Source organism: Dryobates pubescens, chromosome 6 (assembly GCF_014839835.1).
Source record: "Dryobates pubescens isolate bDryPub1 chromosome 6, bDryPub1.pri, whole genome shotgun sequence".
Taxonomy (NCBI): Eukaryota; Metazoa; Chordata; class Aves; order Piciformes; family Picidae; genus Dryobates; species Dryobates pubescens.
The window spans coordinates 16638060-16650915 of NC_071617.1; the positions used below are offsets into that span (position 1 = coordinate 16638060).

The 12856-nt window shown below is 41.0% G+C and overlaps 1 protein-coding gene across 1 annotated transcript; it reads right to left on the reverse strand.

The window, feature by feature from the left end:
• Window positions 1-371: 371 nt before the first annotated feature.
• Window positions 372-12845, reverse strand: ADAT2 (adenosine deaminase tRNA specific 2). The gene is made up of 6 exons (XM_054162672.1): window positions 12759-12845; window positions 12396-12500; window positions 3702-3852; window positions 3066-3172; window positions 648-720; window positions 372-531 (listed from the first exon to the last, which is right to left on the reverse strand). The coding sequence occupies exons 1-6, from the start codon at window positions 12813-12815 to the stop codon at window positions 491-493; spliced, it is 534 nt and encodes a 177-aa protein (XP_054018647.1). The 5' UTR covers window positions 12816-12845; the 3' UTR covers window positions 372-490.
• Window positions 12846-12856: the final 11 nt, after the last annotated feature.

Here is a 12856-nt window from a genome sequence, read left to right on the forward strand (position 1 = left end):
TAACAGTAAAGCATTTCTTCTGCTAATATTCACAAATGCACAATCTAAAGAGAGTTCTGGAGTTTCTCCACGACTTTGTATGAAGGTGCTGTGCAGCCACAGGATGCTTGCTTACACTAAGCAGTAGCATACACAGACTGAGACATGCAGTTCTGCTGATACACCTGTCTACATTTCTATGTTACTTTCAGGAGTTACTTCTGAGAATTCGTCTTAGGGTAGAGGGGGTATAAAAACAATGAACTGTTATAATCAATGGTCTTTTCTCAGGTCTTCAAGGACCACAGATGCTCCTCTTTCTAGAAAAAGCCGCTTATTCTTCTGTTTGGTGATGTATGAGAACAAGAAATCACGTGCATAGAATCACAGGAACATGTAGTAAGTATCCTATTAGTAAAAACTCTGTACAGAACATTAGACAAAAGAAAGGATGCTGAAAAAACCTTTATGTATCATTTTTGGTAAGCTTCTGTCTCCTGTCACAGTAGGGCTAATTACGATGGTCCTTTTTCCGTACTTTTGATTTTGGTGCTGCCAAGAAGAGATAGGGAGAAAAAAAACATTAGGAGTGAATTATAGTAATACCAGTGCCAGCATTCTTTTAAATGAGGTTGGGACCAAAATGGATCCATTAATGTGAAACCTACCGTTGGGATTTTCTTGCCTGTAGAAAGCTTTTAACAATTCCACTGCTTCTTTGGCACGATAGCCAGAAACGCACTGTTCAGATCAGAATGATGTTCATGAGCACATCAGAGAGTAACATACTCCATGCCTCACAATAATGCCTCAAGTACAGAATAATTGTAAACAACTTTATTGTCTATCCCACTTCAACATTTTGGGGGTCAGAAAATTTCCTTTACAGATTGAATACCTAATATACTCGAAAAATACTATGTGAGGCTCAGTAGAGTAATTTCTCTAGTAACTTAAAGTGGTGGAGTCACCGTCCCTGGAGGTGTTTAAGGAAAGCCTGGATGTGGCACTTAGTGAGATGGTCTAGTTGATGTGGTGTTAGGTCATGGGCCAGACGACTTGATGATCTCAGAGATCTATTCCAGCCCCAATAATTCTGTGATTCTGTGGAACTTAGCAAAACAAGCTTTCTTAGTGGCTTTTATAAATTTTTTATGCAATCTCTAATTTCTTTCTAATGTGTGTGTTTCTTTCTAATGTGTTTCCGACTTCAGATCCTCCTCAAGCACTTGGAAATGTTAAGACATACACCTAAGTATTTGTAGATAGGGTTTCTGCCAGAAAACATTAATCCACACATCTGTTCGTTGTTCATAACAGTCACCTCTCAGACCTTACTGATCTAACCTCAAGAAGGATTTTACCAGGCCATGAACATTAATGAGAAAGTGTTTGAATGTCATTAACACTAAATGAATCTCCAGCTCCACTATAAAATAATGAATTACACCTATACATCCCACTCAGTTGCCTGCAGAAACAAGGGAAAGATTTGTAGTAGCAAGAATCTTCTCCTTTCTTTCTTCTGAGAGAAAGAAAACAGAAAAACTAAATACCACATGCCAACGTTAGTAAATGAACACTCTCCCAATACTGACTATATGTAGTAACTCAGGTGCTGCTCTCACAAGCACCCTGACAGAAAGATGCTTAATGTGCTTAATGTTGCTGACTGAAAGTCTTTTTGAGCCTTAAGCCTTTAGTGCTTATTTACAATGCTGAAATGACCTAATTATTTTTAACATGCATTATATCATAAATGTTAAGTGAGGAAAAGATCTCTATGAGGCCTCATCAGTATCCTGCGAGGCAGGAGCATTGATAACTGCATACTGTGTAATAAATATAATGTTAAAAATCCCCTGTGTATATGTACAGGTGTATGGATGTGCTAGGATAATGCTGTAAAGTGTCTGGATTGGTGTATACTGTACCTCCACCGAATGCTTGTCCAGCCTATCTTAAATGACAGAGATGCCTTACTCTCCTCACTCTGTTCTAGCCCTTCAGTATCTTTACTGTTCAGAGTTTCCTGACACCTAAACTAAGTCTCCTCTGCTACTTTTGCAGTCTACATTTATTCTGACATTTGAACTATAGAATATAGAATAAACCAGGTTGGAAGAGACCTTCAAGATCATCGCATCCAACCCATCAACCAATCCAACACCACCTAAACAACTAACCCATGGCACCAAGCACCCCATCAAGTCTCCTCCTGAAAACCACCAGTAACGGCGACTCCACCACCTCCCCAGGCAGCCCATTCCAATGGGCAATCACTCTCTCTGTATAGAACTTCTTCCTCACATCAACCTATACCTCCCCTGGCGCAGCCTGAGACTGTGTCCTCTTGTTCTGGTACTAGAAAGGAGGTCTAAGATAATGCATTTTACCTCATGTATGGGAGCAAAAATACAGTAATTTCCAGTGGCTCAGTGAGAAACCAGTAACTTAGTAAGCTGCAGTTACTTGATCTTTATTGATTATGTTTGTGAATTCTACAGTTTAAAATAAATTTTCTCTTATCTCTTCCTGCAGCATATACTTACTGTTCCAAGTATTACACATATTTTAGATATATTTAATTCTCACCTTGATCCTTGAGTAGAATTCTTTCCTTTCCTTCCTGATGCATGCTTTCAAATACTTTAAGACTTTCATCAGGCTTTTCCTCAATTTTCTTTAATTTAAGGGCTTAATTTATTTACATTATTTTCTTGTAAAGTCAAGTTTACTTAACTTCTGATCATCTTTCATCCAAGTTCTCTTATAGAATCATAGGATTGTCAGGGTTGGAAGGGACCTCAAGGATTATCTAGTTCCAACCCCCCTGCCATGGGCAGGGACACTTCGCACTAGACCAGGTTGCCCAGAGCCCCATCCAGCCTGGCCTTAAAAACTTTGAGGGATGAGGCTTCTGCCACCTCCCTGGGCAACCTGTTCCAGTGTCTCACCACCCTCATGGTGAAGAACTTCTCCCTAACATCCAGTCTTAAACTGATGTGTAACATTCTTAAAGCATGATAACAAAGCTAGACACAGTTCCCTAGCTGAAAAACAAAGGAAAACATTTTATAGCTTACTTCAAATGGTTCTCCTGTGTTTACCATATCATCAGATGAGATGCTCAAAATTGAGCCACAGCCTCCAAACCGCTCATTTCGACAGCCATATAGGACCCGTGGAATTTATGTGAATGAGTTAAGGCATAAAGTGAAAAACAAGCAAGAAGTACAGTAGCTTGATTTAAGTAGTCATTAAATGTCACTAACATGTGATTGCACTTTCCAAACTAAATTAGTTTGCATTACAGTTCCTCCCTCATAAAATCAGAACTTTCTTCTTACATATAAGATGTATGGCAGAAGATGCACACCCAGGTTTTCTCAGAAAAGAAGCATAAGGCATACAGCCATGGTTTAATGGTTGTTACAGCAGTCAAAACTGACACTGATCTGAGATTAGGTCATTTTACATAATAACAGATATCTCAAAATGTCCTTTTATATCCCTAAGGAAATTGTTGTCATAACTGCACCATTTCTCCTTTATCCTTCAGCCTCTTACTGTCTACCGTGCAGTAAATGGATGTGGGTGCACACTCAAACCTCAAGATGGTACCCCTGTTGGCTCTGCCTGGCAGCATCAAGCCCTTCTCTATGGGCTTACTGCCAAAAGAGTAACATTCTTAGGTATGGTTTCCCAGCATGAAAGGATACTCATCAAGCGCAGGGCAGCGGCACACATGATACAAGGCTCTACCGTTACGTACAGCACCGAATCCGCGAACACTTCTGTGTAATCTCTGTTGTGCTGCTTGCACCACTCAAGGACCCGATCAATTACCACCATTTCCGCGTGTCGAGTAGCCTAGGGGAGAAAAAGAAACACTTTCTTAAAAGTTTGCATTGATTCACAGTTCCAAGCTTCTCACTCTTATCTGTACAGATTACAAATGAAATAAAATCCCATGTCATAAAAATATTATTTCAAGTCAAAGGCACAATGCCTGACATCCATAAAACATGGAATTATTTTCACCTCAGTTTAAAGACACAATGCTCTTTTTTGAGAAGCCTTCTTTTAGTACACCTCTTTACTAGATCAAGTGGAAGAAGAAGGTTCATGCAACCCAAACAGCAGAAGAAATACTCAGCCCAGGAAAGAATATACTCGACCTCCATGTCATACACAGAATAGAACAGAACAGAATAGAATTGAATTAACCAGGTTGGAAAAGACCTTCGAGATCATCAAGTCCAACCTATCACCAAACACCATCTAATCAACTAAACCACTTCCAGTGATGGTGAATCCACAACCTCCCTGGGCAGCCCATTCCAATGGCCAGTCACTCTTTCTGTGAAGAACTTCTTCCTAACATCCAGCCTAAACCTCCACTGTGTCCACATGTGCTGTTAGTGGCTGCCTGGGAAAAGAGACCAACCCCTTCTGGCTACAACCTCCCTTCAGGTTATTGTAGACAGTAATAAGGTCTCCCCTGAGCCTCCTCTTCTCCAGGCTAAGCATCCCCAGCTCCCTCAATCTCTCCTCATAGGGCTTGTGCTCCAAACCCCTCACCAGTTTTGTTGCCCTTCTCTGGACACGTTCCAGCAGGTCAATATCCTTCCTAAACTGAGGGGCCCAGAACTGGACACAGTACTCAAGGTGCGGCCTAACCAGTGCTGAGCACAGGGGCAGAATGACCTCCCTGCTCCTGCTGGCCACACTGTTCCTGACACAGGCCAGGATGCCACTGGCCTTCTTGGCCACCTGGGCACACTGCTGGCTCATGTTCAGCCTACAATCAACCAGTACCCTCAGGTTCCTTTTGGTTTGGCCGCTCTCCAGCCACTCTGACCCTAGCCTGTAGCACTGCATGGGGACATACAAGATCCACACACTCAAAACAGGTTTTTTCTTCTAACTGTTCCTAGGCAGAGAGTCTGCTCTGAAGTTCTCTCTGTCTTGACTCCATAGTAAGACAAGACATGAAAGCTCCACCTGAGGTTTAATGGACACATAAAGCCCACTCTAACAACCCATCTAGGCCACTGTGCTTCTAATAACAAGAATGCAGGCCAGGTTACTTTCTCTAGAAATATTAAGCAATTGCTCCTAGCTGGCACCTTCTGCTCCCTCTGACAATATTACTGTGCCTGCTCAGAATGAGTACACTGTGAACATGCAATATTTTCATTCTGGAATTGCCTGGCCTACTGTGTAGACACAGTACTTTCAGTTTACATCAGGTTTAATGCTGCCTAGCAGTCAGTTCCCCAAGTAATAGGTAGGGATTTCAGCATATGCCTGATCACATGAAAGAAAGAATATTGATTTCTCCTTTTTTAATACAAGGCAACTGAATGATGAGCATCTCAGAGGTCACAGCAATAGGTAATGGCATGAAAAACCTGAACAGAAGTGTTGACTTTGAATTAGAGAGAGACAAAAGCAATCAGTAATGCCCCAGCATTGCTCTGGAATGTCTGCAGCAGCGTATTTTGCCAATCAAATGTCACAGAAAAAATATCACAAAGTACTAGGTATGAAAGGACTCTCCAGTTACAAAGCCTGATGCTTATTTGAATTAAGCCTGCTATTATTTTCCTTCTTTTTAATATATTCTGGAAAAGGGGTATTTTTTGACACAGGCATTAGACTAAGAATTGATCCAAATGATACTTGCACCTTTGCTGTGTATGTCTTTCTGTGACCTGAGATAGCTGCCTCTCAATACATGAATTTCGGTTAATGTTTTAACACTGTGAGATGCTTTGCAATGTATCACAAAGGACTCATGTATAAGTTTATATAAGTCCTCATGTATAAGGACTCATGTATAAGTTTAATATTGTTTAAAAATGTTTTTAAAATCTTACAGAGACCTATTCTGCCTATGCCTACATCAGCAAATAGTGCAGTGCAAGAGGGATGTATCTGTAGAGCAGGACTCAGCACTGATTCATGGGAGTTCACACTGGCCCAGCCCCAGGTTAGTCCCATGAATGGTATATTCCTAGCAACAGCTGGAATGCATTAGGTGCTTGTGCATCTTCTCAATATAGTCTCCATCTCTGAGATGCAAATCAAAGCATGGTAAACACACTTAAAAAATCCCCCAAACCTCCATGAGTGCACTTACGATCTGAACCCAGTCTGTGCAAATATGGATGTGAATCAGTACACAGAAATGATTCTTCCAGACCTGCTAGCAAAATGTAGCCATGAAGGTTCCCTAGTTGAATAAATGAGATCACAACAGCTTAAGTCCCAGTGCATATACCTTACGGAGACAAATCAGAATGCCCTCTGGCACAGTAATGCCTCAACCACTACAGCTACCGTAACTCCAAAGTGCACGTTGGGTGCCCCTCAGATCAGAGGTCTCTAGCCTATGATACTGCTTTATACTGAGTACACCAAGTAGCTTTAGGCCTCTGAAGATCTTGGGAGTGCGAGTTACAAGAAGCCATGAAGACATAAAGTCGTACCAGCTTCTGTGGCAACAGAAGATGGCAACACAGAAGAGATTACACTAATACAGATTATTACTAGATCTCAGTGCATCCACATCTTAAGTAATACATACTGATTTGGTCATCCTTACCTCATGAAGACATGGCAACACCAGGACAAATTCAACACAGGGTGAGAAAGTATTACCCAAGTTACAGAACAGTCTCCATACTGAGACTAACTAATCATAGAATGGTCTAGCTTGAAAGGGACCTCCAAAGGTCAGCTAGTCCAACCCCCTCTGCAGCAAGCAGGGGCATCCTCAACTTAATCTACAGCTTTTAACTTGGAAAACTCCTGACTGTATCTGTGAGTTCAGATGACTGCAGTAGAGCTTTAGAAAAACCAAGAGAAATGTGAAAAAGCAAATAGTAAATAGTGATGTATTATTTCTCCTAACAAGCGGGCACCCAATGAAATTACCAGGCAGCAGATTTAAACAAACAAAAGGAAGTCCTCTTTCACAAAGCACATAATTAAATTGGGGGACTCATTGCCACAGGATGCTATGGAAGCCGAAAACGAGTTCAAAATGGTTTAGACAAATTCATGAAGGATATGTGCACAGATAGCTATCAGAAACAATGATCCAGGTACAGTCTTGGACTCTGGAAGTCACTAAGCTATTCACTTTCAGGTGCAGAAAGGATATGCAAGGGGAAGGTTTACACTACTGTCTTGTTTCTTGAGGTCCTTCCTTAAGCATCTGGTAAAGTTCCCTCTCAAGAACAAGATGAGAGTTAAAACCTAACCTTCTATGTCTATTCTAAGATTTTATTTTGTATTGAGCTTTATTTTGTATTTTATTTGTATTGTATTTACTTATTTTATATTTTATTGATTTGCTGTGTGTAAAACAGCGTACAAAAAAGGATGATTTTCATTTTGAGTCACTGACTCAATTCATAAGCTTCTATACTCTTATAGAAACTGGTTTTTTAACTTGCCAGTATCTATGAATACATTATTTTAAATCAAGAAAATGAAAGCAGGTTGAAGTAGCAAGGAAAGAAGAGAATTGGTCATTGCAAGTGGTGTTCCAAGGAGAAATTATCTGAAGCTGACATCAGTGGGGAAAAAAGCTTTGACAAAGCCTTAAAATAGTGTCCTAAACTGTGGCAAACATTTTATAGACAAATAAAAGCTTACCTTCTAAATCTCAAACCACCATTAACAGGCGAATGTAAAAAGGACCAAAGCTCAAAGTTCCACATTATCTTACGCCTTCATTAGCAATTTAAGAGTGCAAACAATATTTCATTTTCTATTACTGCATACTGTACTTGCAAGATGTTCCTGGGCAAAGACCCAGGATGACCCAATGACCCAAGAGGAGATGACAAAGAGATAAGTCAGCAATGGATCCAAGACAGAGAGGATTTTAGTGGGAAGCAAATGACTGCATCACACATGGGAATAAAGATGCCAAAACCCAAAAGGTTTATTGTTGGTCTAGTTGAGAAGGCTCACATACAAGAAAGATAATGCTCAGGTTGGTCTGTGGCAAGACCCACAAGCAAGCATGGGAGCTGCCAAAGAAACACAAGCTTGTATTGCCAGGTTGTTGAAAACAGAGTCTTACACAGACATTTGTTGCACTATTGCCCAATGAATACAAGTAATGACATGCCTAACTATTTTAAAATATACAAAATGGAGCCAAAAGCTATATATAAACTTACCTCTTAAAACAGCAACTTTTTTTTCTAGAGGAATGTGATGATGCTCCATAACTTTGCAAGTTAACTTCCAGAGAGTGAGCGACAATACCTCCAACATTAACATACTTCACTATAGACATGCAGGACAGAGACAAAGTATTCAGAGTGACAGGAAAGAGACTGAAAAAAATTGTACAGCTTTCAGCAACCAAATATTTTCACCAAAATGCTCAGTTTAGGAGCAGAATGAAGGAGGGCATAAAGAAGACATTACCTGCTCCTAACTCCAGTCAGTCAGATCAGAAGATGCAGGGACCTACTTAAAGAGAACTTTGACTCAATTTATTTGACACACAGCTTAGTGGTAAGTTGGTTTCCAAGCAAGGGCAGAATTGCAGGGAAGGATTGAAGATCTAACTGCAGATAAACTATCATTTGTGAAAAGTGGAAGAAAGTTTTCAAGGAGTAATGACAGCCAGTGTATTACAAAGCCACAACGTGGAGGTCAGCAAGCAAAGCTTAAAGGAAGAATCACCAAACATCAACCTTTCAAAACAAGATTACATAAAAGGTAAAAATACCTTGAGACAAAACATGTGAAAAAGGAGTTAGAACTACTACAGTGACATTGAAATGAGGCTCAAATATAATTATAGTACTACTCCCAAACAATACTCGTATTTTGCCTTTTCAATCAAAATGATGCAGAGAATATGGTCAAAAGGCAGAATAATGGTATGAAAGCACCAATTAGGGCTTTAAAATTATGAAGCTGCCTAGGACATGGAATAGAATTAGAATAGAATAGAATAGAATAGAATAGAATAGAATAGAATAGAATAGAATAGAATAGAATAGAATAGAATTAACCAGGTTGGAAAAGATCTTCAAGATCATTGAGTCCAACCTATCACCCAATACTAATTAATCAACTAAACCATGGCAACAAGTGCCTCATCCAGTCTCTTCTTAAACACCTCCAGTGACGGTGACTCCACCACCTCCCTGGGCAGCACATTCCAATGGCAAATCACTCTTTCTGTGAAGAATTTCTTCCTAACATCCAGCCTAAACCTCCCCTGGTGCAGCTTGAGACTGTGAAGAGGGATGAAGGGCAAACCCCGAAGCTGACAGATCATCTCCATCAGGAAAAGAATAAAGATCTTGGGATGAAGCTGCCAGTCTCACAGTAATGCTTTTAATGCATTAAGGAAGAGTATCATGACTGAAATCTGTAAGAGCAAACAGAGTCACTGTGATGAAAAATAGGAAGGGGATACAATTCTGACATCTAAAGATCCAGGATAGTCTCAACAACAAAACAGAAAACAGAACAAACTTCTGAAGGTAATATTATAAGGACTAGTCTATAAAAGGAAAATGAAACCAAATACAATGATGATTTGCATTAAGAATTGACACCAAATTAAGCCAGATACTTTATTTCAGAAATGCTTTTTTCTAAGCAAAAGAAACACCAATCTCATCTCTCTGGACTTCTACAACATATCTGGCACAGCGTAACACATGACATTATTGTCTGTCTGGGGAAAACAATATAACACTGTAAGGTGAGCAAGCAAAGAGAAGCTGCCTTGAAAGGCCAAGTATTTGTCCAGAGGGAACTAACTAGTAAAGACACTCAAAGATCATTTTGCTTAAATGGTTTCAGTTGTGATACTGGCATCAGCTGGAAAAACACAGAGAACAGCCAATTATCTTTCATCACATGGAAGATAACAGAAGACACAGGGTTAGAGTGTCATTCAAGAAGCCTTATAGAGGATGGCTTTATAGGCAAGAGTAAAAATCAAAACAACAAATGAAGAGTAACAAAACTGTGTAAAAGACCAAGGAAGCTCCACAAAAGATGCATGGAATTACTTTCAGGGAGAATAGGAAGTGCTATTATTACTAAACAAGGCACAAGAGAAAGTCCATCTGGAATAAAGTTACAGTAAATTGTTCAAGAAAGATGAATCAAAGCTGAAATATATGTATACAAGAATTATTAGAATGAGCATGGAAAGAAAGCTTATCCTCTAAGAGAAGATTAAACAGTTGGCTTGGGGAAAACAGGGAAAAACATAAACCCAAAAGGGAATATGACTTTAAATACATCGAAGCCATGTAAAATAATGGATGATGCTGGCACAAGAAAAGAGATGTATAAATGGCCCATGAAAAGTTTAAAACTGGAAATCAGATGTTTTGTAGTCATCTGAGGAATAATGTTCTAGACAATTCCTCCAATATGAGGTGGAATAACAACTTAGTTTTAAAATGTATGATGTCTGCTGGAACTGCCTCAGTTGTTCAAGAGGGGTTATTTTTTTGCCACGATTGTTCCTACATGATGTCAGAAATCATTAGGAGAAAACTGAAAACTATTTCCTGCATTCACATTTCTCAGCAAGTGCCTCTTTCAAGCTTACATTTTCTTTTAGATAATAGGGAGCAATTAAGTATCTGATACAAAATTTAGCAGCACTGAGTACCCAGCATTTCCAATCACTCTAATGCAAGTTATTTATGAAAATTAAGCCACAAAAGAATTCTAACTTTAGCTGAACAGAAATAGAAAAAAGCTTGGCTTTCAAAGATATTAGCAGTTTACTGCTTCCAAAAAGTGGGCAATTTTTTAAAATTGGGCTATTTAAGTATGTACCTTCAGACAACACTGATGATAACAACAACAATGTCCAAAAGCTTCCCTTTGTACTTCTACGTTGGTTCTGATTATTTTTTTTGCAGACTCATCACTTGTCCTATGGAGACAGACTGAGAGAGTTGGGGCTATTCAGTCTGGAGAAGAGAAGGCTCTGAGGGGACCTTATTGTGGCCTCCCAGTATCTTAAGGGTACCTACAAGAAAGCTGGGAAGGGACTTTTTAAGATGTCAGGCAGTGATAGGACTAGGGGGAATGGAGCAAAACTAGAAGTGGGTAGATTCAGATTGGATGTTGGGAAGAAGTTCTTCACCATGAGGGTGGTGAGACACTGGAACAGGTTGCCCAGGGAGGTGGCAGAAGCCCCATCCCTGGAGATTTTTAAGGCCAGGCTGGGTGGGGATCTGGGCAACCTGATCTAGTGTGAGGTGTCCCTGCCCATGGCAGGGGGGTTGGAACTAGATGATCTTTGAGGTCCCTTCCAGCCCTGACAATCCTGTGATTCTATGATTATGTTGCCTGTTTACTCAAGCATGATTTTTAAACAGCATTAAGATCTCTGGCACAATTTCCCCAAGAAGTCTCTGCTTCCCTGTAGTGTTTTACATTTACTCCATTTAAATGGAGATACCTAGCTAGTCTTTCACCTGGCTTCCTTGAATTATACTGAAATTCTCTTAATACATTATGGATTGTCCTGTTGCATAAATTTGCTCATTGATTCATCTTCACTGTTGCATTTTTGAGCTGAAAAGACTAATTTTTTTACCTTTGATTGTATTTTCAGATTTGAGACATCTAATATAAAACAGTCAGGTCCTCCAATCAGATTCATTTATACAAAATCTCCGTTTGTACAAAATCTCTGTTGGCTTTAATGGCTCTCAGGACACACATGATCTAATTTGATGTTTAAAATTCCAAGCATCAGGTCTAAAACTTACAGGGAATACTTTTTTTGAAAGAACACTTTTGTCCATGGAAGATGTGAGATTTTGCTACCCTACATGTTCTGTAACTTTATACAAACCCACTTTTCAATTCCTTCTCATCCCCCATCTCTTCCAAAATAAGACTGATCATGATTTATTCCTTTATTTAGATGGCCTTTTTTTCTAGAGCAGCAACAGAGTCGGATCTCCAATAGTTCATTACTTTTCAGATAACCTTACCCTCTGAAATGCTAGTTTGATAACAACATGAACTGTTTCCAGAGTGTCCAAGGAAAGAATTTCAACAGAAAGTCACAAGTCACTCTTTTCTCACTCTCGCCCCACAGGTGACTTTAGAAGCCTCCAGAGAATACAGCCGAAGCCTGAACACCTTACAGGGCTGACAGTTTACACCATGACTTTACAATCTTCCCCACTTCGGTTTCTACATACACCGTTACTCTTGGCACCCGCTTGCTTTCTCACTGCGCGCAGTCGCCAAGATGTCACTTTCTGAGAACTGTCCGTGACCTTCCCAAACCCTCCTGTGACGGCCAGGTGAGAGCCAATCCGTGCCCCGCCGCCGCAGGACGGCCAGCAGCAGCAGCCTCGCCGGCGCCCTCCCCAACTCACGTTCTTCGTCTCGTTGACCTCGTTCCTGCCCCTCCCTATGACCTCGCCTTGGTACACCAGGAGGCAACCAACGGGAACCTCCCCGTTCTCCAGCGCCTCCTTGGCCTGCAGGACAGACAGACAGACGAACACAAGGAGCAGCACGTTACTTGAGGGAGGCATGAACCAGCCTCAGTGAACCCCCGTTCTCCCGCCCTTTCGGTGCTGTCATGAACCAGACCCCGGCCCGCCTGCCCGCCTCGGGGTTTCCTCTCCCCTCAGGCCTCCTCCAAGGCTTCCCCGCGCCGGGAGAGCGAAGCCCGGCTTCCTGCATCCCCACGACCGGGGAAGCGGTGGGAGGCGGAAACCCCCACCCACACTGACCACATCGAGGGCTTGGTCCATCAAGGCCAGGGTTGCCGCTTCCTCCTCCCTCTCCATGACCGGCACCGGCGGAGCGCGGGTGGTGTTTCCGGGGGGCT

Excerpts from the sequence above, each read along its gene's own strand:
- ADAT2 (XM_054162672.1), bottom strand. The coding sequence starts at position 12,815 with ATGGAGAGGGAGGAGGAAGCGGCAACCCTGGCCTTGATGGACCAAGCC. Across the intron at positions 3,853-12,395 it reads AGGTCAACGAGACGAAGAAC|GCTACTCGACACGCGGAAAT; the intron begins GTGAGTTGGGGA and ends TTTCTCCCCTAG. Across the intron at positions 532-647 it reads CAGGCAAGAAAATCCCAACG|CACCAAAATCAAAAGTACGG; the intron begins GTAGGTTTCACA and ends TCTTCTTGGCAG.